Raw genomic sequence first — 27,927 nt, forward strand, 5'->3', positions numbered from 1 at the left:
TTGTTCATTAAAGTTTCTAATGATGACATCCTTTTTGTTCAAGTTTATGTGGATGATATTGTGTTTGGATCGGCCAATGAGTCCTTGTGTGAAGAGTTTGGAAAACTCATGACTAGTGAGTTTGAAATGAGTTTAATGGGAGAGCTAACTTTCTTTCTTGGCCTCCAAATTAAACAAACTCCTAGTGGTACTTTTATTCACCAAGGCAAGTATGCAAAAGAATTGATAAAGAAATTTGGCTTAGAAAATTCCAAACCAATGGGAACACCAATGCATCCAAACAATAAACTTGAAACGGATGATAATGGCAAAGACGTGGATGAAACACGGTATAGGGGAATGATTGGTTCATTAATGTATCTTACCTCCTCTAGACCGGATATAGTTCAAAGTGTGGGTGTATGTTCAAGATTTCAATCTCACCCAAAAGAATCCCATCTATCGGACGTTAAACGCATCATTAGATATATTAAGGGAACATGTGATTATGGCTTATGGTATCCAAAATCTGATGATTTTTATGCAGTAGGGTTTTGTGATGCAGATTATGCGGGAGATATAGTGGATAGAAGAAGCACCTCCGGCATGTGTTGCTTCCTTGGAAGCTCACTCAACATGTGGTCAAGCAAGAAACAAGCCACAGTGGCTCTATCCACAGCTGAAGCTGAATATATATCCGCATTTGCTTGTTGTTCACAATTAATTTGGTTAAAAACTCAATTGGAGGATTACAAATTAAAGATCAATAGTATACCATTATTTTGTGATAACATGAGTGCAATAAACATTTCAAAAAATCCTGTTCTGCACTCAAGAACAAAGCACATTGAAATCAAATATCATTTTAATAGAGAACATGTGCAAAAGGGTACTATTGATATTCAATTTGTAAAATCTAAAGAACAAATTGCTGATATTTTTACAAAACCCCTCTGTGAAGATAGATTCTGTTTGTTAAGGAAAAGCTTGGGAATGTTTTATTTAAATCATGTTGAAAATTTGTGAATGTCTGATTCTGTCCAGCTTTATCTCATAGGAATGGACGAGATAAAATCAAGGCATGCTAGAGGAGCTATGATTAAGGGGGAGGCTGCACAGACTTTGCTTCTGATGGGCCCCACAAAATCTTATTTGACCCTACCTTGACTTTTATTGATCCCTCATTTTATGATAATCAAAATCTTTTTGATTGTCATTTCAAATCTTATTGGAAGTGGTTATTGTCAAATCAAATCCCTCTCTCCATCAACTCCCTTGATTCTAGGAAACCACCTTTTTCAAAAACCCTTTGTTTAATAACCGCGCCATTATGGTTATTAACTTCCCATCATCTCTCTCCAATCCACATTTATTGCACCACTAACCTCCTTCCCTCCTCACTCTCTTTCGGCACTCCCATCCTTTCATATTCAACTTCTCCCTTCATCCTACCATGAAAAAGAAAATGGCACAAAAGAGAAGTGGCCGAACCCCCATTCCAAAAAGTCCACCTCTCTCATCACCTCAAACTCATACACACATTCATCTTCATTCTACTTCCTCTTCTACTCATTCACCTCCTTCCAAAAGAACCGAAACCATGCGCCGCAAGGTTATTGCTCAGAAAACTTCAGGGAGAGGCAAGACGGGAAAGAACAAGCAATCTAGTGTTCAAGAAGAAGAAGAAGAATCACTTACCTCGCAACCTTCATCACCACCGAAAAGATCTACTCCACATCCAAAAGACTCTCAGAAAAAGCAGAAAAGCTTTGTACTGCATGATACAAGAGAACCTGAAAATTTGGAGTCACTAGATTTCAAGAACAAATTTCACAAAACTCACTCCCATTTTGATCTCTCTCGGTTCTATTCATGTGCTTTCTATGAATTTCATAAAGAGGTTTTGCTGAAACGTCCTCTCTGTCTCTCTTACTTGGTAAATCTTGAAAAACTGGCCACCAAAGGAATCAACTTTACTTCCATGTTTGATGCTCTGAAGTGGACTCCACTGATTCACATTCAGAAATTTGTTTACCCGGGGCTGGTCTGGGAATTCTATGCAAACATGCGTTTGATTGATGGCTCAATTCACTCTTATGTCAAACATGTTTACATGACCCTCAATCCTCAAACCATAGGCGCTGCCCTTGGATATAAAGATGAAGGGCCAAAAGTTTACATGGTTGATAAGTGGGATGATCAAGTTGGCATTGCACAACAAACAGTCTTGCAACACATCTGTGCAAATCTCTCTGGTTTGGATGGACTAATCCCAACTCATCGAGCACTGGGCCCTGAGAACTCTCTGTTGCTCCGTATCATCACTCACATTCTCACTCCACAAGGCGGTTCTCACCATAGAGTAACAGTTTCTGATTCTATCATTTTATTTGCTCTTCTTACTTCTTCCCAAATTTCATTTGCTTATATTATGATACGTCATATGTGGGAAGCAGTGAAAAGTACCAAAAAAGCTAATCTTCCTTATGGCATGTTTCTCACATGTATATTTGAGTATTTTAAGGTTGATTTGACTAATGAATCTGTTGAGAACAAGGTTTCAATGATTAAAGGAGGAGGAATTTCGGGCAAGAAAGGCAAGAAATCTGTCCCTTCTGAACCATCTCTCAGTGATCTAGAGAGCCATCCTGAACCCTCAAATGTTACTGCATCAATCCGGGAGGTTCTCAATGAGATGCGTAACATGTCCAAGTTGATGTTCAAATCCCACAAGACTGCCAGAAAATTGGAATATGAACAGGAAAGCGCTTGGAAGAAATGTCATGATAGAGTTGGCTTCATGATTAAGAGCTTTGATAATGAAATGGGAACAGGGGATTACGAAGCTGATTCCGGTTCAGAATTCAATCTTTCTGATGATTGATGATTGTTTTTTTACTTTTATTTGATATTGGCTCCATTAGGCTCAATCTATTTTTTTGTATGAGCATGACTTGATACTCCCTGCTCTGTGATACTTTGATACACTCTTGTTACTTTGTTATGGATATTTTGTTGTGTTTTTCATATTTGGTGCAGGTTTCCCTTGATGACAAAAGGGGGAGGAACATTAGTTTTCCAAAAATTGAAACTAATGAAACAGGGAAGGATTGATTTGCTGAAAACAGGGGATGAAATTTTCAATTGATGAAAATTCATGATCACCCTTGTTTAAGGAACGCATGTTATCATATTTGTTTCACTATGATTACTGTTGCTTATTATACTTGGCATCTAGTTTATAATGATGTTTGATTTATTGAATGCCTGGTTGTTGATTTATCTTTAGGAACATGTTTTCATTAAAATTGGAATATTCTTAGTCATCTTGATAAACATGTTGGTTTAAAATTTATTTTTGGCAGTTTCTTTAAACTGTGATGTCTAACAGCTGCCATGTTTTGATCATGTGTGATTCAAAAATATTTTTCTTACTTGAATAATATGGCTTTGATATCTTGACTGGAAAATATTTGAAAATTTTTTGAACAACATTGTTTTGTGCTCAGTTGATGTGTGTAATGTTTGAGCAGATAATCAAATTATTGATAACAAATGAGTTTTTGTATATCACCAAACTCTGCTCATAAATCAAGCATTCAACATTTCAAAAATTATATGTTGAATAACATTGTTACTTGAAGCTTGATTAAATTGTTACAGGTTAGTGCATTCCATCTGCATATGTTTTGATACGTGTGGCCCAAATGTAGCATTTCTCTTTCATTTCAGTAGTCATTTCATTTGTCCTCGCAGGAGTTTCAAATTTTTCAAAACTTTCTTCACCAATTTGCTTATGAATAGGTGGAATTTTACCTGTTGATTTTGGAAAACTCTAAATTTATATTTATGATGATTAAACATTATTAAAATAATTAATTACAAAATTATTAATTTGATCTTAATTCATACTTGCTTAATTAATAATTTTGTTGTGCAAATTTTGTATTGGGCCGAAAATAAAGGAAATCTACAGCAAGCCCAGTTTGATTAAACATTATTCAGCATTCATACAAATGGTTTTAATCATTGTGGCTGAATTGGTTTGGGTCAGATTTAAATATGCAAGCCCAAATGAATGCTTCCTTATGAACTCAATGCATAATCCGAAAAATATATATCAAGAAAGCATCAAGGGCCAGAAATCCATCTTGGAGAGCAAGCCAAGGATGGAGAGCTCGGATTGATGAAGAGTGATGATCAAGAAAGGACGAGAGGTAATTGCATGTTGGGTTTTGCATGGTTATCTCTTCTCTCTCTATGTGGCCGAACCGGTTCTGTTTCTTGAAGGAGGAAAAAGTTGGTTTGGGTGTTGGCTTCAAGTGTGGAGGCTTCCCTCTTCTTTAAAAAGAGAGAACAGCCACTGTTTGGAGCAAGAAGAAAATTTGAGAGTGCAAGGCACAGAGTTCTCAGAGCTACCTGAGCTAACAGATTTCTCTTCCCCTTCTATGTTTTCTATTTTGTAATTTTTCTGTTTTATTTTGTCATGTCTTGAGTCTCATGGAAAAAAGGCAAACAGTGAAGTTTGTATGAAAAAGCCATAGAGCAGAAAAAGGCAGAGAATGCAAAATTAAAAGAAAAAAAGCCATAGATGTCTTAGAGTTCCTTTGTACATCTGTGTTGTGTTTCATGATTCTGTGGGAATCCCCTTGTAAGTTGGGTTAGCACTTTACAATTTGTAATCTGGATGATTATAGTGAAATTCCATCTTTGTTGTGATGGAGACTGGATGTAGGCTGCACTGCACTTAGCAGCTGAACCAGGATATATCTGGGTGTAATCTTCTCTCTCTCTTCCTACTTCAATTCTATTTTTACTGTTCAGATGAAAAATCAAAAATGTCTCGTGGCTAGGGACGAGCCAAAAAAAAAGAAAAGTTTCCTCTAAGTCCAGCAAGTGTTAGCAAGCAAAAAGGGGGCTAAGATTCAACCCCCTTCTCTTAGCCACTGAAACCATAAGTGGTTGAATGCCATGCAATGAAATTCTAATCTAAATACAACTAACTAAATGCATGATGAAAAGATAATGATAAAGCACTTTTACAATTGAGATGGGAGAGAAAAACATTTTATAAACTTACAAGACAATTAGTAATTTAAGCAAAGATATATGTTAATGAGTTAGTGAACCCTCACTGGATTTTGTGTTTACTCTCTAATCATTCAGTGTTTATTGGGTTAATCACTCTATTCTTCTTTTTATCCTTACTTTCTATAACTTTGTTTTTCATCTAACCAATCAACAATTATAAAATATAGACATACCAAAAATCATGAGGTCTTTAATTAAGGTTGTAATGGGGCCAAGGTAGAGGTGAGAGTATATGTATAAGGCTAAGTGAGCTAATAAGTGAATCCTTAATTAGTCTAAGATCTCTCCTAACATACATAATTTCTAAAGTAAAGCTTCTTTACCCATTTTCCCATAATTCCCACTTTTATGTCACATGCTCATATTTTGTTCTTATACCATGTGCATTTGCTTTAATTTGCATTTTTGGGGAATTCTTTTGTATCCCTCTTATTGAAAATAAAAACTTTTTTTTAATGCACATGGTAATTAATTATTTTAATTTCACATGAGCATGTTTCCCAAAAAAATTTTTATTTCTTTTCAATTTTTCTACCCTTGTTTCTGTCATCCATGTTCCCATAAAGTTTTCCCACACTTAATTAATTACACAATTTCTATCTTAAGCTAACCAAAGATTCAACTTGGGATTTTTTTATTTATTTTTTTGCTTAAGGCTAGTAATGTGGTTATAGAACAAGAGGGGATTAAAAGATTCAAAGGGGGCTAACAAGGATGGCATAAAAGGTAGGCTTTATTTGGGATAGTGAGTTAAAAATCAAACAAGGCCTCAATCACTCTCTTGGTATGTATCTATATTCTATAACTGGACATATAGATTAAAACAAGCAAAGAACACCAGAATAAAAAAGAAGAGTGGAACACACAGAAATAAAATATTATGGTTTAAATGTAACCATACAATTAAGCTCAAAACTCACAGGCTGTATGTTCTCAAACTCATAAATCATATATCACTCATGTATGTCATGGAGGTTTAGTTAAAATTTCCCATTATATATTCTCAATGTAAAATATATTAGATGGCTAAAGTTTTAGTGTTCTTCCTTGATGTAATGTTGTTAACTTAACTACATGATGTAATACTTTATATACAAAGTGTGTGGATTGTGTTGATCTTGTTTAAAGTCTCTAGCTTACTTCCTTTTTATTTTTCAATTAAGTCAACTATAATATACTAAAGAGGGTAAACTATACTAATTAATCCACCTACTCTATAGCTAATAAGTTAGAACTGCAAACTAAACTAAATGGCTAAAATATGAACTAAAGTGCAAAATGCAGAAATAGAGTAAAAAAACATGAAAGTAGCAATGTATAAGTACTCAGAAAAGAAAAATAAAAATAAAAATAAAGAGAAAAATATAGAAAAATATCCAAAATAAAAGAAAAGAGTCTGTAGTGGTTCACCAAGATAATACGCCAGAGATGGCGACCTCCCCACACTTAAAAGAAAGCATCGTCCTCGATGCATACTCAAGTTGGGTGTGAAGGGGTGACATCACTGGTAGGAATGGTAGCTGGAGTCTCGGTGGTGGTGGGTTGAGGATCTGGCTACTGTAGAGGAGGTGCTGACTGGATTAGGATCTCAGGATCTGCAGCCTCAATCTGATGTGGAACCTCTACCTGGGGAGTAGCCTGCTCTGTGCCTGCCTACGGATGGGTCTCCTCCTAGGAATGAATCTCCTCCTCGTGCTCATCTGCCTCCTCCTCTGATGGTGAGTCAGGCTCGGAGGGGATGTCACTGCCCTATCAGATCATCAGCTTCAGATGCTCATAGCGTCGCTTGCTGTGACGCTCCGATCTCTCATACCGGCACCGGTTACGGCACTCCATCTGATTTAGCTGTCGGAACAAGCGGTTCACGAGGCAATACACTAGCTCTGAGGTGGGTGGAGGTGCAGTGGTGGCAGCAGGGGCAGCTGTGGAGGAAGAGGGTCCGGCGGACGGTGGGGCTGTCTCATCAGTAGCAGTGAAGGGTGGTGGTCTGTAGCCCAAAGCTAGGAAGTTCCTACTGTGAAGAATGATCTTCCTACAGTCCGCAACCGGTGGTCTCTCATCGGCATCCTCCCATGGCACGTCAGCTCGACGGCCCATCTGTGTAACCAAATAGGGAAAGGGGAGAGTGCCTCGGACGTGGACCCTGGCCATGTAGGTCCGGATAAATCGTGGCAGGTACAGGTCCTTACCCTCCATCACACACCATAGGAGGGTGATCATAGCAGCTGGAATTTCTGTCTCATGAGTACTCAGCATCACATAATTACTCAGGATCTGATGCCATAACCGAGCCTCATCATTTAAGTACGCCCTCTTGATTCCCTTGGGCAAGGTGGTGTCCTGACCCATCTCCCAAGGAACAGTCGGGTCCAAGGCTATCCTCGCCTTAACAGCATCCCAATCAAACTTCATCAGGCGCATGTCCTCCTCAACCTTTTTGTAGCCATCAGGCTGATCGGACTTAGGTGGGAGCTGTAGAATGTCCTCTATGGCCTCTTCAGTGACCAGAATCTGCTTGCCCCTTAGGTGTACTACATCCATGGAAGTCAAGAAGTAGTTGTAGTAGAATTCCCTTACCCAAGATGCATTAACCTCAGCCAAATTTCTCTCCAGAAAGAACCAGCCTCTTTGTTTGATTTGCTCAGTGGTGTATTGCTGGAGTTCTCCTGGGATCTTCAGAGTCCTCTCCAGGTATAGGTTCCTGGAGGTTGCAAACACCGGATACTTTAGCTCACAGTACCGGTTTGCAAATTTCACTGGATCATTGGCAGGGAGCAGCTGGTCAGCTTTCTCCTGTTGGGTAAAGTTCTTCTCCCTCCAAGGGGAGTCATGCATCAGATCGATGATGGACATGGAGGATTCTCCTCTTTTACGCTTGCCAGTAGTAGCCTTGCCTTTTCCTTTCCTCTGGGAGGCAGACATCCTAAAAAATGGGAAAACCATGATATATAAAAATAGGAAGGCAAATAGGCATATAGTCAAAGAAAACACAAAGTGGCAAGGGAGAAATAAAATAAGGAAATATAATTGAATTCATGATAAATAGAAAAATTATCATTATGCCATGGTTAGAAGGTTAAAAGAAAGTGAAAAGCTAGAGAAAATTTTTCAAAAGGTTAGTTTGGTTAGTGTTGAAAAAGAGTGCAGGAAATTAGAATTAGTAAGTGATGAGTAGATTTTTGACGGTATAGAATTTCATAAATGAATTCTCGTTGCAAGTATAGTTTCCAAACCAATCAAAAATCCTTTCATACAAAAGATTGTTTGTCACTAGTACAAACCCCTAAAATTAATAACCGAAGTATTTAAACCTCGGGTCGTTCTCCCTAGGAATTACAATAAAGTGTCTTGTTATTGGTTTGAGTTGTTTTGGGGCTTTGATAAGAGGCATGAAAGTAAATAGCAATGAAAATAAACTAACAACTATAAAAGGCTCTTGGCAAGGTATGAAAATTAGAAGTCCTATCCTAGTTATCCTTCTCAATTGTGATGAGAATTGTTCATTGCTACCACTTAGTTAACCCTTACTAAAGAAAGGAAAGTCAAGTGGATGAATTGACTTGAGCCACAAGTCCTAGCCAACTCCCAAGGAAAGACTAGCTTTAGTGCACTCCAAACCAATTAGCAATATCTCCAATTATCAATCAACAAAGGAATTAGATAACTCAAGTGTCACTAATTACTCTACCTAGGCCAAGAGGAACAAAATCTACACTAAAATTAAAAGAGACATTTCAACAAACACATAAAGTGCAATAGAAGTAAACATTATTAAATTCAAGAATTAAAGGAATCTATAACTACAAAAACAAGAGATCAACAATAGAAAAGCAAAGAAGAACAATTATTATGAATTACCTCTTATTGAATTGAAAGAAAATGGAAGGAACAATAGTAGATCTACAACAAATTACAAGAACAACATAAAGGAAATTACAACAAAAGAGTGGAAGAAGAATGAATATAATAACAAGGAATTGAGAGGTAGAAGTAGAAGAAAGCAAAGATTAAAACCTAGATCTAAGAACTAATCCTAATCCTAATCCTAATTCTAGAGAGAAGTGAGAGTTTCTCTCTCTAGAAACTACTTCTAAAACTAAACTATAACTAATGGTAACTAACATGTGTTTCCCTCTTCACTCCTTGGGTTAAATAGTATGTTCATTCCCCCTTCAATCCTTGGCTTAAATAGCATCAGAAATGAGTTGGATTGGGCCCACAAGGCTTTAGAATTCGCTGGCCACGTTTTGCTTTAAGTGAACCAGGTGGCAGCAACGGCGCTTGCGCGTACTATGCGCATGCGCGCCACCATATGTGTAGCAACTATGGCAAATCTTATATCGTTTTGAAGCCCCGGATGTTAGCTTTCTAACCCAACTGGAACCGCATCATTTGGACCTCTGTAGCTCAAGTTATGGTGGTTTAAGTGCGAAGAGGTCGGCTTGAAAGCTTTCCGGTTCTTTCATTTCTTCATGAGTTCTCCAACTTTTCATGCTTCTTTCTTCATTCCCTTGATCCAATCTTTGCCTCCTAAACCTTAAACCACTTAACAAACATATCAAGGCAACTAATGGAATCAAGGAGAATTAGATTTAATTATTTTAAGACCTAAAAAGCATGTTTTCACTCTTAAGCACAATTAAAGGAGAAGTTATAAAACCATGCTATTTCAATGGATAAATGTGGGTAAAAGGTTATAAAATCCCCTAAAATCAATACAAGATAAACCCTACAAATGGGGTTTATCAGTAAGTCAGTAGGATAAAAATTGGGTTAAGGTAAGTGACATAATGAAAAATTCCAAGTAACAAGGATTCACATATAGGAACTATAGGTAACTCATAACCAAACAAGGAAAACAGGTTGATGCTGATTCAAGTAGATATAAAGGAAGTAAAAAGTGGAATCAAACATCACAGAAGCAGTTTATGAACCAGGAAATCAAAAAGGATAATGAAGCTTGCCTTGGCATTCATGAAATGGTTTGGGTAAAGCAGAGGAAAACAGAGTTCAAAAATGCCAAACCAAAACATGAATGAGGACATTTTACAGAAATTTGGACAGCATTCCGGCTAAAATTGGATATTCTCGGAAAATAAATAGCAATCAAATAGTTCATATGAATTAAAATTAAAGCTTGCAATTACATATAAGAAATATAAGCATGAAAATTCAGTGTAAAGAGCAGCATTAAATAAGAATTTGCAGCATATGAACTAACATCAGAGCAGCAGCAGGATTGCAAAAACATTAAGCAATAAACACGAACAGTGCAATTATCATGCCTAAATCCACTAACCATAGCCTAAGCTACCTAACAACCTAAAAATCCACTACAACATACATATCTATCTATCCTAAAGATGAACAAAAAATAGGAAAATATGAACGAACTACGAAGGGATAGAATGGGACGTGATGCGGAACCTGGTAGGCTAAGAAGGGGAATGGGGCAGAGAGGCGGCTGGGGGTGGTGGTGGTGGCGTCCGGCGCGGCGGCGGTGGCAGCGGGTTAGGGGGCAGGGTCTTCGGGACAGGTAGGGGTAGGGGGTAGGAGGTTGGGACAGGGGTGAGGGTGGTGGTGGTTGGAGGGTGACTGATAGGGTTCGCGTGACAGGGGGTTATATTTTCAAATCCACGCGATCGCGTGGAGGACGCGGTCGCGTGGTGGAGGTGAAAATGGGGATGACGCGATCGCGTGGATCGTGCGATCGCATGGGAGGGGTAGAAGAGGGGATGACGCGCTCGCATAGGTCGTGCGATCGCGTCGCTGGAATTTGTGCTAGACGCACGATTCCAGCGTCGTTTCAGCGCAACTCTCTGTCTCTTTTTGGGATTTGTGCAATCCATGCGACGCGATCGCGTCGTTTACGCGGTCGCGTGGGATTGGTTATGTGCATGTGACGCGAACGCATGGGGCATGCGGTCGCGTGGGCCATTTTGTGCAAAACGCACAAGGGCCGCACAATTCCAGCCCAACTTTCTAGACATTGGGTTTATACGCCGATCTCCAGGGCATGCGGCCGCGTGGAGGACGCGGTCGCATGCGTAGTGTTTTCTGCGATTTGACGCGATCGCATGGGCATGCGGTTGCGTCGTGCACCATTTTTTTTAATGCAGGATTGAAAAATGCAATGCTAATATGAATGCAGATGCAATGAATGTTATGTAAATTTCCAGGTTCAATCAAAACTCAAGGACAAACAAAATAGACAAAAGTGAAAACTGAAAAAGGGACGATCATACCATGGTGGGTTGTCTCCCACCTAGCACTTTTGGTTAAAGTCCTTAAGTTGGACATTGGTTGAGCTTCCTGCTATGGTGGCTTATGTTTGAATTCATCCAGAAATCTCCACCAGTGTTTGGAATGCCAGCATCCTCCGGGGTCCCAAACAAAGTACGTAAAGCCCTTGTGTGAGTTCAAACAGGCTTGCAGGCTCCTGGAGTATTGAATGTCAGAATAGACTCCAGGATCCCAAACTTTTCTTCTACACCCATCTTTGTCTTGATCTACATTGGTCCAGTCGGGTGATGAGTAATCCGAATTCTCACTGCAGTGACTAAACGGTTTCCGAGATCCTTTAAATTGAGCTTGACACCAATTCTTGCACCTCAAGTTGAAGTGCGAACCCTTATTGAATCTTTCATACCGGCGCTGAGTGCGAGTCATATCCCTTTTCCTCTTAAAACTGCAGAGAGCTCTAAGCTGGCCATCTGTTTCAAGTAAACCATATTCAAGTGGAAAAGTAAAGATAAAAGGCAAAGGTGTTACCCACTTGTAGTTTGTGTTGGGCAGTAATGGCCTTGGGATAGGTGTTTCCAATGGTTCTATAAGTTCTACTCCCTTATAATCTTCTGTGAATTGTTCCACTTTAACCATATCTTGATCAGAGTCTTCAATTTCTCCCTCATCATCGCTCGAGTCATATATTGGAGGTTGAGAAAAATCTACCTCAGCATCATCTTCATGTTTACTCAGGAAAGATTCTTCTGTCTCAGAGAAATCACTTGCGGATGCAAGGTCGTCACTAAGAGAACAGGACTCATGATCATCATCATCAAGGAAGCCTGTGTCCTGGGTTATTCCATTCAGTACTTCATAAGATTTTTGCATTGGAGGCGGTGCAAAATCCTCCTCAGCGTCAATTGTAACATCCTTGACGAAATTCTCCACAACTCTGGATTCAAGTGGCGGTTCGGCATCTCCTAAATCTTCAACCAACTCTTCTTCTTCTGCAATGACAGCTTCCTCTACTTGTTCTAGTACGAAGTTATGCTCTATGCTGTTCACTGGAGTTTCTTGTGTCTTCTTCATGCTGCGTTCTTCATTGGATTCTCCACATAAAGCCATGGAAGTCTGTTGAAGGGCTGAACGTCTGGAAGATAATTGATTTATTGCTTGCTCCAGTTGATGAAGGGTTGCATTAAATTGTTTCACTGATTCTTCGAGGCGAACTTGTGATTCTGGGCTTGATGGATATGGACATGGTGTATAGGGGAGTGGTGGTTCTTGGGAGTAATTGGATTGGCGTTGGGGTGGATAAAGATCATGTGGTAGTGAATGGTGAAAAGAAGCTTGTGAGTGTGGTGGTTCGAAGTTATGTCGAGAGGATGGTCTCTGAGCACAGAGTGGGGCTTGTTGGTAGTTACAAGGTTGTCGACCATATCTTTCAGCTGGGTATGCATTGTAGAATGGTTGTTGTCCATGATATCTTGGAGGGTGTTGTTGCCTAAAGGGTTGATTAGATCCTATTGGCTCCATCCATCCTTGATTGGTCTGACCTTGATGCATATTCCTGCTATGGTTTCTATTTCCTTCAACAAAGTTAGAACCAAACTCAAAGGGAGAGGGGTGAGAATTCATAGTAGATGTCAGAAATAAGGGGGAAAAAGGAGAAACAAATAAACAAGTAAAAGAAATTTTTTTTTAAATATTTACAATAACCAATAATAAGGCACACGTTTGCAATTCCCCGGCAACGGCGCCATTTTGACGTTAGGATTTTGGCTAGTAAAGAATTTTATAAAGACAGTCGCATTGTAGATATAGTTTCTAAACCAACAAAAATCCTTTCGTGCAAACGTTTTGGTTGTCACAAGTAACTAACCCCTTTGAAATTGATAACCGAGTATTCAAACCTCGGGTCGTCTTCTCAAAGAATTGCAGGGAGATGTGTTCTTATTATTGGCTATGAAAAAGGTAAAATCGGGGTTTTGAGGATGAAGAATAAATATGGCAAATAATTTAAATGACAATTAAAATAAATAAACTGTAAAGCAAACTTTTGGTAAGGTATGAGAGATTGGAAGTCCAGACTTTGTTATTCTTAGCAATAATAATGGAAGTTGAATCTTAATTCCACTTAGTCAACCTTTGCTAAAGCAAAGGAAAGTCAAGGGACTAATTAGTTGACCTTCGAATCCTATTTATTTCCTAAGAAAAGGTTGGGATTATTGAAGTTCAGTTTAATTCGCAAAGATAACAGTTATCAATTATGTTGAGCTAAGATAACTCTTGAGTTACTGATTTCTTAACGAAGACCAAAAGAAAAGAAAATTATATCTACTGGAATAAAATGTCGTCAGATTGGGAATAATAAAAAGAAACAATCATAAATTGAATTACCTCAAATATCATTAAATAAAAATGTCAATTCTAACATGGACAATATCAACAGCCAATTGGGCAACATCAATCAAACACAATAAAAGCTTCAGAGTAAACAAAAATAGAAGAGAAATTAAATAGTAAAAGGAATATTGAACCTGGGATCGAGAGTTACTCCCAAAACTAAGAGAAGTCCTAAATCCTAAATCCTAAAAAGAGAGAGAGAGAGGAGAGAACCTCTCTCAAAACTAAACCTAAATCATGGAAAGTGACTAAAAAATTCGGATACTCCTCAATGGATGCATTCCTCCACTTCATAACCTCTCGTCTATGACTTCTGGACTTGGATTTGGGCCAAAAAGGGCTTCAGAATCCGCTATGAGCGTTTTCTGCAATTTCTGGTGCATGGCCTCTGTCATGCGTCCGCGTGGGTCACGCGGTCGCGTCACCTGGAGTTCTTCTCATCACACGGTCGCATGGGTCACGTGTCCGTGTCGTATGCGATTCGCTCAAGTCGTGCGGTCGCGTCAGTCATGCGGCCGCGTCGATGCTTCTTCGCTCTTGGCACGCGATCGCGTGGATGCCAGTTTCTTCAAAATTCCGTTTTGCACTTTCCTTCCGTTTTTTGTACGTTTTCTTTTCCATCCTTTTAAGTCATTCTGCCTTAGAAGATCTGAAACTACTCAACACACTAATCACGACATCGAATGGAAATAAAGGTAATTAAAATAATTTAATTTTAAAGCATAAGAAACATGTTTTTTTCACATACATCACATAATAAGGAAGGAAAAGTAAAATCATATAATTAATATGAATAAGTGGGTGAAGGATTGAATAAATCACTCAGATTAAGCACAAAATATATCATAAAATATGGGTTTATCACACAGCCTAGTGGTAAGGTCATGTTTGAGAGGATGCATGTCTGCTTGAGTAGGTGCAAGTTAGGTTTCAGGGCTGGCTTTTGTCCGTTAATTGGACTTGATGGGGCTTTTCTAAAACCTATTTTCGGGGGGCAAATTCTATCGGCTATTGGACAAGATGCTAATCATCATATATACGTTATTGTCTGGGCAGTTGTGGAAGTGGAGAACTTTGAGAATTGGAAGTGGTTTCTAAAGTTGCTACATGAAGACCTTGGAGACTACAAGACTCATGGGTGGAACTTCATCTCTGATATGCAAAGGATAATCTCCTAGTATAACCTTAATCTCACATAAGTTGTAATGTATAAAACTGTGTTAACTTGGTTTAGTACATAAAGTGCAGTAAACTTCTGTGAGTGATGATACCTCTGTTATTATTGTTAGATTAGTTACTGTGCTTCTGTGAACTAATAACTCTGAAAAAGGTTTAATGGGTGACAAACTTTGGTTTTCATTTGTGGTTTAAAATTTGTGTAGTTCACTGAAGTAAAAGGAGAACCAGCCACAAGACCTATCAAACTACCTGCTAGAAGAAGGTCACCACCGACAACCCCTTCTACAGCACTGGACCCAATGAAAGGTGCGAGTTCTGCCACTGTCTCACAATTCACAAATTTTCTGAAGTTTGTGCTGACCACTGGATTTAAGCACCCCCGGAAGAAGTGAAATTTAATATTAGGACATTACACTTGTCAAGTATTTGTTTTTTGTTAAAAGAAACAGTGATCGTGCTCAGTCTAAACAATGATTCATTTTGTTGATTACTAATCAAGTATGTCATGCTACTTGTTCAATTACTTATGGCTGTAATGTGTTAAAATTATGAATGGTTTGTCATATTTTGGTATAGATCAATTAATACTATCCATGGTTTGAATCAATCTTTCTGTTACTTATTTACATGTACTTTTACTTCATCCAACAAGATATTATATTATAGTAAACTAAGAGCAGTTACAGGAACCTTGTCATATTACCACATAACACTTTCATTCATTACTTTGGGAACTACATTACATTGACATGTTCTCAACCCTTTAATCACACCATTCCTACAAAAATAACAACTACTAAGAACCCAAACCCAAGAACATGAGTAATGAATTTCAGATTCCTAATGTCTGCCTCCATCTTCCTCATCCGCCATGCAAAGTTCATCTTCCTGTCACCATCATCATCTCCTGAAACAGCTCTTTCAGACAACTCATCTTGCACACCATCAGCCCAGACGAATAACCCACACCATGTTTTCCCACTTGTCTGCAAACAACCAAAAAAATCAACCAAAAAAAATACAATCAGCTACAAATTATTTACCTTTACTCACATTATAGTTGGGGCAACCAAAGAAGGGCTTGTTAGGATGCGTCTCCGTCCCTGACCACCTTAGCACCGAGTGATGCGTGAGCATCTTTCCTATCTTTTTCTAGTAAATTTGCATCTAATTTGTTGAGTTTAATAAAGAATTAATTATCTTTTAGCCAATATGGATGCTACTTTGAGTCTTTTGCAATTTTGTTTATTTTAGGTAGCATTTGGCAAAATTTGATGGAGTTTCTGCAGCACAAGAATCAAAGGAGATGGCAGCAAGGAGTGACACGTACGCGTGACTGACGCGTACACGTGCTTTAGAGCTTTCCATGACGACACGTGCGCGTGACCGACGCGTACGCGTGATTTGAATATCTGCTCAGCAACCCGTACGCGTGACCGACGCGTCTGCATGACTCACAAAAAAGGCCATCGACACGTACGCGTGACTGACGCGTAAGCATGACATGCACCACGTGCAGAAATGCAGAAAACGCTGTGGGGTAATTTCTGGGCCCCATTTTAGCACCCAAGTTAGGCGCAGATCCAGTGAAGCCAAGTGGTCCCCACGTTACAAGACGCGGAGTAGTTAATTAATTCTGATTTAAATTCAAATTTGAATTTGAAAATAGAAAAAGATATTATTTTAATTTTAAAAATTAGATTTTAAATTAATTAGGATTAGTTATAAAAAGGGGAGACTTATCTTCTATTAAGGAGATTCTATTAGGGGGATTCCATTAGGAAATTCTATACAAATTTACATTCCGCATTCCATGAGCCACTAATCCTCCATTGTTAAGGTTAAGAGCTCTGTCTATTTGTATGATTGATTTTATTGCTTTCTCTATTTTAATCTATGCATGGATTTATAATTTAAGAATTGTTTTCGCTCTTTATTTTATGAATTTGGGTGGAACGGAAGTATGACCCTCTTTCTATCTGAGTTCTTGTATAACATGGAAAAGCTCTATACTTGAACAACAGGTTGAAAATAAATTCTCCTAAATTTTAATTATCTGAATTTATCAGAATACGTGACATATAATCCTTTTATTTCTTGGGTAATTAGAGTTTCTGTGGCATATAAACTAGAAATTGATTATCACCCTCTAATTGGAATTAATTGACCAAGGAATTGGCAGTTAATGAATTTTAGATGAGACTAGGAAGGTCTAAGAAATTAGGGTCTAGTCACATACAGTTTGCCATAAATTAAATCCTACATAATTAAAATAGTTAGTAAGAAAAGTAAATCCGGAAAAATAGATAACTCTGAAGCCTTAACTGCTTTCTCAATATTTTATTACCAATCATTGCTGCTTGCTTTCTGAAATTCTTAATTTACTGTTTAATGCTCTTTGAATACCAAAATACTCTTTTCTATTTGTCTAACTAAGCCAATCACTTAACCGTTGTTGCTTAGTCCATCAATCCTCGTGGGATCGACCCTTACTCACGTAAGATATTACTTGGTACGACCCGGTGTACTTGCCGGTTAGTTTGTGGTTGTAAAATACCATATCAAGTTTTTGGCGCCGTTGCCGGGGATTGACTGTGATTAACAACTATTAGTTATTTGATTGCTTATATTAGGTGTTTTATTTTTAATTTTATTAAAATCTATTTTAAAAAAAATTCGAAAAAATGTATATATATTTTGATTTATTTTATTTAAATTTTTTTCTTCTTAATTTTTGAAATTAAGTTTGGTGTCCCCATAGTAATTTTTCTCTAAAAAAATAAAAATAAAAATAAAAAATAATATTTAAAAAAATTTCTGTTCTGTCTTCTTTGCTTTCCTGTTTACCACATGGTGCGTTTAATTCTATTTGATGTTTTGTGCTAAGGAAAAATAATGAAAAGAGATCACATGTGTTACTACTCACACCCGAGTAGTGATTCATATTATGGTGGATGGAGGAGCTATCCACTTTTGGTTGGCAAGGTCAAAACCAAAGAGACTTCAATGCTCCATGTTCCAACTATCAAGAGCCACCACCTCCATATTCATATCCAGAACCACCATCTTTCTACCCATACTAAGAGCCACCATCTCCCTATTCATATCAAGAACTATCATCTCTTTCTTATTCATATCAAGAGCCACAATCTCCTTATTCATCTCAAATACCATCAGATCTTGAGCTCCTCATGAAAGAATTCCTACATGATATATAGACGAGTGTAAAAAATGTAGAGAATTATGTGCAGACGATGATCAAGAACCAGGAAGGGGAACAAGCAAATTCCTTCCCAAGAGATACAATGCAAGATCCTATAGAAGAAAGTGAGGAAACCAATCAAAGGGGTTTATACTCCAGTAAATTAGAGAACTTTCCATCCTCACATATGGAAGAAGAGGAAGATGCACAACCTCCCATGCCCTTGGTAAGCAATAAAGAAGAGATTGAATTAGAAGAAAGCTACCAAGAGGAAGAGTTTGAAATTGAGGAAGCTTGCAAAGAGGTAGAAGAATTCAAAGGAGAGCACAAGGGAGTAGAGCTTGCAAGACCTCTTCCAAAGCCATCACCATCCAATACAACATTTAAGTGGGTAAAATTCCTATCCTTAACCTTTGATTTCCCACTTGAATAGGGGCTACTAGAGACGGATGGTCAACTTAGAGCTCTTTGTGGCATTAAGAGTAAGAGGAAGATGGTTAGTGGCAAGAGATGTCAAGCAAGGTTCAATATGGTTGCATGCTCCAAATTGAAGTGCAAGGATTGGTGTAGAGCTCACTTGAATAGGTCTAGAAGGTTGTTTGGATGTCTCTGTGAGAATTCAGATCACTTGCCACCCGGTGGGAACAATGGTGATCCACAAGAAGACGAGTGTAAAAGCAAGGTTTGGGACCCTGGAATTCATTCCCACAATCAACACTCTTGGGGCCTTGTCACTTGCTTCAACTTGCTCGAAGGCGTTATGCGCCTAGTTTGGAATCCCGGTGGCCATTGGAATTACAAACATTGGTGGAGATTCCTGGATCAATACAAGCACAAGCCACCATGACAAGGAGCTCACCACATGTCCAACTTAAGGACTTTAACTAAAAGTGCTTGGGGGGAGACAACCCACCGTGGTATGATTGCTCCTTTTCATTCTTAGTTGTTTTTTTTCGTAGTAGTAGTTTTCTTAATTATTTGATTTTTATTGAGTTTTCACTATTTTTTTGATCATGCATCTATTTTCGAACAGGAACCGGACACTTAAAAAAAACAAAAGAAGAGCCCACGACGCACAAGCGTCGCTGACGCGAACGCGTCAATCATGTGTGTGTGAAAAAACAATATTTGACAGAGAGTTGCGCGGGAGTGGCGCTGGACCCATGCTTGGCGCACAAACATGACCACGCGTGCGCGTCGTTTGCAATTATCACCATCCACGGGTACGCGTCATTGACGCGTACGCGTGACCTGCAAAATCGACGTAAAGGAGTGTTTGGGCAGAGAGTTGTGCTACCTTGGGGCTGGAAGCGTGCTAGAGGCACAAATTTACTCACGCGTACGCGTCCCTGACACATGCGCGTCATTTGCAAAAATGGTCCTCCACGCGTGCGTGTGCATGACACGCACGCGTCGTATGAAATTATTGGTTTCCAAGCCACGCGAACAGAGAGTTGTGCGTATGCACGGCAGGCTTTGCGTGAATCGCACAAAACCCAGGGCACACGGACGCATGCTTGACGCTAACGCGTCATTAAGGAAATTTCGCGACCCACGCGTACGCGTGCTGCACGCGTACGCGTCGCCTTCGCCGCACAACTCCACTAGTTCGCCACCCAGTTTTAATTTTCTTTCCTCCTCTCTCAATCCTAATTCTCTCTCATTCTTTTATCCTTTTCCTTTTCTTTCATAATAATATTTGTCTCTTTCTATTTTCAGTTCTTCTTTGCTTGAGGACAAGCAAACCTTTAAGTTTGGTGTTGACGCTTCGCTTAAGGGTTTTCTGTTTATTCCTATGGCACCAAAAGAGAGGCGAATCATCTTCACTGAGGAACACAACCTGAAGAATAAAATGACCACTAGGATAACTAAGGTGGTTGGGTTCCTTTCATTTTTTATTCCTCCCCTCTTTTTCTATGTTATGTTCTGGTTTTCTGCTATTTTGCTGTGTTTGTTGCATGATCCTTTATTAGTTAGAATCCTAGGACTAGTTTAGTTATCCCTATTGCTTTAATTCTGAAAAGATGTCTCATGTATTACTCACTGAGCTTGAATCTAAAAAAAATACAGGAGTGATATACTGCATGAGAAAGTGGGTCTATATTGAAGAATAGTCTTATTTACTTAAATGTGGTGGTATTTTCTGTGATTCTGAATGCATGACATGAACAGTGCATATTTTTTATAGTGAAGTTTATGAATGTTAAAATATTTTGCTCTTGAAAGAATGATGAAAAAAGAGAAATATTATTGATAATCTGAAAAATCCTAAAATTGATTCTTGAAGCAAGAAAAAGCAGTGAAAAACACAAAGCTTGCGAAAAAAAAGAAAAGAAATTAAAAACGGATCCAAAGCAAAAAGAGTGTGCTTAAAAACTCTGGGCACCTCTAACTGGGAACTCTAGCAAAGCTGAGTCACAATCTGAAAAGGTTCATCTAGTTATGTGTCTGTGGCATTTGTGTATCTGGTGGTAATACTGGAAAGCAAAATACTTAGGGTCATGGCCAAGACTCATAAAGTAGCTGTGTTCAAGAATCAACATACTGAACTAGGAGAATCAATAACACTATCTGAATTCTGAGTTCCTATGGATTCTAATCATTCTGAACTTCAAAGGATAAAGTGAAATGCCAAAATTATTCAGGATTGCAGTTGTAAACCCCACTATAAGAAGAGACATGAGCTTAATCGAACTCTCATTCTCATGTAAATTCACATCCTAAACTTATATTAGTTTTGGTTGCTTGAGGACAAGCAACAGTTTAAGTTTGGTGTTGTGATGCGTGAGCATATTTCCTATCTTTTCCTAGTAAATTTGCATCTAATTTGTTGAGTTTAATAAAAAATTAATTATCTTCTAGCCAATATGGATGCTACGTTGAGTCTTTTACAATTTTGTTTATTTTAGGTAGCATTCGGCGGAATTTGATGGAGTTTCTGCAGCACAAGAATCAAAGGAGATGGCAGCAAGGAGCGACGCGTACGCGTGACTGACGCGTACGCGTGATTTGAAGCTTTCCATGGCGACGCGTGCGCGTGACCGACGCGTACGCGTGATTTGAAGATCTGCTCAGCGACCCGTACGCGTGACCGACGCGTCCGCATGACTCGCGAAAAAGGCCATTGACGCGTACGCGTGACATGCACCACATGCATAAACGCAGAAAACGTTGAGGGGTGATTTCTGGGCCCCATTTTAGTACCCAAGTTAGGCCCGAATCCAGTGAAGCCAAGTGGTCCCCACGTTACAAGATGCGGAGTAGTTAGTTAATTATGATTTAAATTCAAATTTGAATTTAAAAATAGGAAAAGATATTATTTTAATTTTAAAAATTAGATTTTAAATTAATTAGGATTAGTTATAAAAAGGGGAGACTTCTCTTTTATTAAGGAGATTCCATTAGGGGGATTCCATTAGGAAATTTTATACAAATTTATATTCCGCATTCCATGAGCAACTAATCCTCCATTGTTAAGGTTAGGAGCTCTGTCTATTTGTATGGATTGATTTTATTACTTTCTCTATTTTAATTTATGCATGGATTTATAATTTAAGAATTGTTTTCGCTCTTTATTTTATGAATTTGGGTGGAACAGAAGTATGACCCTCTTTCTATCTGAGTTCTTGTATAACTTGGAAAAGCTCTATACTTGAACAATAGCTTAAAAACAAATTCTCCTAAATTTTAATTATCTGAATTTATCAGGATACGTGACATATAATCCTTTTATTTCTTGGGTAATTAGAGTTTTGTGGCATATAAACTAGAAATTGATTATCACCCTCTAATTGGAATTAGTTGACCAAGGAATTGGCAGTTAATGAATTTTAGAGGAGACTAAGAAGGTCTAAGGAATTAGGGTCTAGTCACATACAATTTGCCATAAATTAATTCCTACATAATTAAAATAGTTAGTAAGAAAAGTAAATCCGGAAAAATAGATAACTCTGAAGCCTTAACTGCTTTCTCAATATTTTATTCCCAACTCATTACTGCTTGCTTTCTGAAATTCTTAATTTACTGTTTAATGCTCTTTGAATACCAAAACACTCTTTTCTGTTTGTCTAACTAAGCCAATCACTTAACCGTTGTTGCTTAGTCCATCAATCCTCGTGGGATCGACCCTTACTCACGTAAGGTATTACTTGGTACGACCCGTGCACTTGCCGGTTAGTTTGTGGTTGTAAAATACTGCATCACCGGGCGACAACCACAGCGGCACCAGTCTGGAACCCCCCCTGCCTGCTTCGCGTTGTGCTTCTTCTCCAGTTCTCCGTCGATGATGACTGGTTGGAACTTCTTGCAACATAGCTCCCATTTCCTCTCATGGGAGACATCTATTGGTGTACACAACAGATGCAGAAGGAAACGTTGATGGAGAGAACCACATTGAGGGGAGGCCAACGAAGTTTTAGGGTTTAAACATGAAGACAGGGACTACATTGGAAAATTTTACAACACAATCCACGTCATCTATACACTCTGACGTTTAGCGTGGCAGGGGCTGTGCCACATAACCAAGGTCGTCGTTGAGTCACGCCGAAAATTCACCAAAGGATAATTATGTTGCCCGAATCGCAATCTGGAGGACATAAATAGTGCAATTGGAATCTCAGGGGCTAAATCGGTGCACGGGCTGAATCTGGGAGGCCATTATGGGAATTTAGTTAAAAGAAATACAACTTTATATTTTCATATTTATTGAAATTATATAATCATCTATTTTATAAAAATATTAATTATAAAATTGTTTTATTTTAATTAAGAGATTAATTTTTATTAGATTAAATTAACGCAAACTAAAATTAAATATTTAATTAAAATGTTTCACATTATCAAAAATAATTTACAGGTTGATTTAAAGGAGATTAGATAGAATTTACCTAATAATAATAGTAAGAATAATTATAATTATTTAAAAAAAAAGAAGTAAAGTCTGAAATCAAATGGTTAGGACTAGGGGTGTAAGTTACCAAATCGGACCGAAAATTATCGCAAAACCGAACTGAAAATTACAACAACCGATTTAAAAATCGAAAAATCGGTTTTTTGGTTTTTTTCTAACAAAACCGATCGGTTCAGTTCGGTTTTCGATTGGTTTGATAGAAACCAAACCGAACCAAAAATATGCATCCATATCAATGTTTTAATCATTTTAACCTTTAAACTAACAACAAAAACCCCTCAATCTCTAACCATTTCAATATTTTACTCTTATTATTTTAGTTTATTGACTATTTTAAACCTCTAATTATTGTAATTCATATTTTACTCATTAAGAATTAAAAACCAAAAAAATCAACCGAACCAAACCGTTGTTGGTTCGGTTCGATTCGGTTCGATTGTTATAAAAGTAGCAATCCAAACGGTTGTATATCTATAAGAACCGAACATATCGGTTCGATTAGTTTTTGATTCAAAACTAAACCAAACCGAACCGATAACACTCCTAGTTAGGACAATCCTAAGAGAGAGTAAAATCCAAAAGCAACGAAGCTTTAAGGGAAAAGGTGGTTTCTTGTACTGTATGTTAATTTAAAAGGTGTGGTTGTCTTTGTTGTTGTAAGAACGTGCGGCAAAAGATCTGTGGAGGTGACTGAAAGGTTGATGGTTTTGGCGAGACCGTGAGAAGCCGCACCGGAAATTAGCATCCTGGGAAGCACAAAGAACGGTAATCGGTAAGCATGTAGGTGAACAGCAATGACCCTTCGAAGCTGGTGTTTTTCTATTTCTTAACCTTTTGTATCGATGGTTATTAATTTAGTGCTGGAATTTCTTTTGTATTCCCTCTTCGATGTTTGTTTGGTTATTCAGACTTAGAAAACTCTCTCGTATATTGTATTATGCTTTTAAGAACTGAATCAGTAAATAGACATTTTTGAAGTAAGTTATTCAATAATGTGTGCTTAATCTTATATCAATACCAACATTTTTCACTGACACAAAAAATAAATGATAATTGCAACTTCATTTTCAGGAAGACACAATGCAAAAATATGGTAACCTTGAGACAATATCAACATCTAATTAGAAGTTAGTATATATACGGAAATGGATCCTCTCCAATTTTTTTAACACTTGAAGAAATCCAGTGTGATCTCTCATCATTAACTTTTTTAAGTAAGACCAAAATTAAATATAAAAGAGAGAACATTGAAGAATGAAAGATCACAATTGACACAATCCAATTTTTTTTACCGGAGAGAATCTACTCCCGTATATATACTAAGGCTAGTTGTATTAGTGATTATTAATTATGTTACAATGAGTGTATAAATACTCTACCTCTCTCTACAAATATTTTTCAAGCTTCGTGAATAGAATTCAGTAGTAGTAGTTTCCTTGCCACCAAACAAAATACTAAAACTTATTTCAGTTTCTGTCTCTTAGTCTCTGTCTCTCAGTCTTTCAGTATCTGTCTCTCCACCAAACACTACCTTATTGATTCTCTTGTTACTTTTAGTTTTAAATAATTTATAATTGAGTTTGTACATCAAGTTTGTATTTTTTTTCTCCGCATTCTTTTTGGCTGTCTTGTGGTGCAAATTAGTCAGAATTCCTTCATGTTTTTTATTTTTTATTTTTTATGTATGGACAACTATATCTCATTTTTTTGTGTATATATATATAATATGATTTTAATAATGATAATTAATAATCTTGTAACTAATTTTTTTAGCTGAAAATGTATAATATCATATCTTAGCAAATAGAATACAAAAATTAATTTTTTTCTATCTATTTTCTTACTTTAATTACATATAGTGAATTTTTTTCGTTTCAATATGATATTTAAAACTTTAGGCATATTTTCATAACCAACCATAAAAAAATGTCTTTTTTTTCAACTTTACTTTAAATAAGTAAAAGCTATGAGAAAGGAGTCAAAGAAGAAAACCAGATCTGGAAATAAAGGGAAATTTACCAAAATAAATAATTTGTCTTCCAATTTTATCAGAATATGCATTTCGTAAAATAGATATCAAAATGCATTTTTTTATAAACTATGTAAACCGCTACAGGTCTCGCAGATTACGTTCCAAACCAAATTGCACATAATCCTTGATAGGGGTGTCACAGTTTGTGTGTGAATCACAAACGTCCATAAACGGCTACACCCGTGCTGCAGTTTTGCTTGACGACCAAGGTGTAGGTTTTGCTTTTTTGATATATAAATAAATAAAATAAAATGAGTATTTCTTTAAATACAAAATGGAATTGCACGTCATTTCATCATGGTGCCTGCAAAATGAGACGCCTATAAAATAGAGCAGCTGTCATTTTTTTTTGCTGTCGCAAGCGAAATGACTTCCATTAGAATATTACGATGGATACGGAATGATCATATTGAATCTTTCTATTTAAACAATAATAAGTTTGGATGTTTCACAAAAAGGGAGAAGGAGTTGTTAAGAATAGGTTTAGATTTCGTTTTTTTTTTATATTTAATTTTTTATTAAGTTAACAATTTATTTTTATATAATATCAAACATGAAATATATCTGTTGAATTTATAGTCAATTTAGTTCTAAAATTTAGGATTGAACAAATATATTTGTTAAATTTTTTTTATTTAGTACTGAGTACGTACTACCGAAATTAAAAGAGTTATGGTGAATAATATATTAATTTACTAGTCTTATTTTTTAATGGTTTTTTTTGTGATTAGTCTTATTTTTTAATTGTTGATCTATATAAATACAATTAATTATTTTAAGATTGTAATTTATTTCATATTTGATATTATATAAAAATAAATTGTTCTTAAACTTGAATTAAGAATCAGGAGCATTATTGAGATTCCCTTTATCAAATGGCAGAGAACTTACCAATGAAATGAACCAATAGTTAGAGAAAGTATCGTCTAAAAAAAGAAAAAAAAAACTAAATAAATAAACACAACATCACAGGCCCCAAAAAAATATCTTTTGATAAAATTGAAACCAACTTAGTGAGACTAATGCCACAGATATAGTGATGCATGGTGATGCAGAACAAGAAATGGAGATACATAAACGAAAAGGGTCGCGGTTCATGGACGTTTACAATTCACACACAAACCGCGACACTCCTGCAGCAGATTATGTGCAGTTTGGCTTCGAACGTAATCCGCCCCTATAACGGTTTACGTTCATTTGTAAACCATGGGTCCCTGTCGCAGTTTACATAATTTATGAAAAAAATGCATTTTGGTATCCATTTTGCAAAATGTGTATTCTGGTAAAATTGGAAACCAAATTATTTATTTTGGTAAATTGTCCGAAAATAAATGTGAACTCATTTTTATATTTAAAATTATTTTTCTTTTTTCTTTTTATTTTGGTGTTTGTTTCGATACGATGGTAAATTCATATGTACCGATACGTTTAAAATATGGATAAATAACAATAAGCCATATGGAATTTATTTTCTACACTAGCATCAGATTTCTTTTAAAAAAATATATATTATATCACTAGTTTTACTAAAATACTCTTATAATTTAATAAAAATAAAAAATATTTTTTATTTAATTTTTTAAAAGACTTAAATACCCTTTTTAATATATTAGACAAAAATTACTCTTTTAGATTAATCAAAATATTTAATTTTATCATTTTAAAATTTAAAAAATCTAAAAAACAAAAATAAAAACACATTTACCAAAATTATTTATCTCTCGATAAATTCTAATCAATCATTCATACCAAAAAAAAATTAAACAAATCTAAAAAATACTAAAAAAATTACTTTGTTCTTTGTTTTGCTAGATTTTTCACCCAACCTTCATATCTCTTCTGTGTTTGTATCTCCCTCTCTTCTCTTCAATCTCGTCTCTTCTCCCTCGTAAAGAAGACAAAAAAATTTCCTCCACGGCGCCCTACCAAGATCACCGCAGTTTTTGCGCGCGCCTCACCCAGGCGAGAAGAACGTTGTCGCGTCAGATAGCGTCACCATCTTGTGCGTTCCAGAGAGCGTCACCGTCTTCTTGGTTCCATCGCCGTCTTCCTCGTTCTTCATCACCGTCGTCAGCCTCTCTCTTTCGGTAACTACCTCCCTGCACTATCCATTCTTTCTATGCAAATATTGTTAAGATGTTTACCTGTTGGGAGAAAGCATAAGCTAGTGCTCTTTCTCTTCTGGTTGATGCCTCCATTCTGTTCTGCATTCGCATTTTCGATACATAGCTACTCACAATGCTATCATCCCATTCTTCCTGAAAATCTCATGAACTATGCTAGTTAACAGAATTCGATCGATGGCGAATTATAACTAAATTGATAAGCTTAGCACCTTCAATCACTCTTTTAACACTTTTTTATTTATGCAAGAATAAGATGAGCTTTGGTGAATTATTTTAAGCTTAATTTGAATTCAAGTCTTTGAATTTATGACAACATTTCAAGTGAGCCAAAGATAATTGTTTTTCTTTTAACAAAATCATGAGTTGTTACTTGCTAGTTTCATGAATTTAACCGAATTTTCTGTTATACCTTCTGCTTTGTTTTCGCCTTCAACCGAGAACATTTTGGCCGAATTTGCAGCTTGAACTTCAACTGAGGTTCCCATGGACTTTCTATTTGGACTTTCAGTTACTAAATTTAGCTGAACTTCACCATTATTGCATTTGATTTCATCCTTTAGATGCCTTAACTGAAATTTATAGCACAATAATCATAAGAAGAAGGAAAAAATACTAAGCATCATATAAATAATGAATTTATTGATATAACTTATGTGAATATATGCAAATTTATGCAATTTAAGTTTATTGAGCTAACCAGAAAGCTTCTATATGTTGATTCAATCCAAATTGCTGCTGTTTCTTCACTCAAGAATGTAGAACTACTTGAATTTGGCAT

The 27,927-nt window shown here is 36.9% G+C and overlaps 1 protein-coding gene across 1 annotated transcript; it reads right to left on the bottom strand.

Annotated features, from left to right (window-relative positions):
* Positions 1-15,647: 15,647 nt before the first annotated feature.
* On the bottom strand, positions 15,648-27,927 carry LOC110278533 (protein IQ-DOMAIN 33-like). Its single transcript, XM_021136790.1, has 4 exons — positions 27,847-27,927; positions 27,542-27,718; positions 27,168-27,281; positions 15,648-15,866 (listed from the first exon to the last, which is right to left on the bottom strand). Exons 1-4 carry the CDS (start codon positions 27,925-27,927, stop codon positions 15,648-15,650), a joined length of 591 nt encoding a protein of 196 aa, XP_020992449.1.

The sequence above is a fragment of the Arachis duranensis genome, chromosome 3 (assembly GCF_000817695.3).
Source record: "Arachis duranensis cultivar V14167 chromosome 3, aradu.V14167.gnm2.J7QH, whole genome shotgun sequence".
Classification (NCBI taxonomy): Eukaryota; Viridiplantae; Streptophyta; class Magnoliopsida; order Fabales; family Fabaceae; genus Arachis; species Arachis duranensis.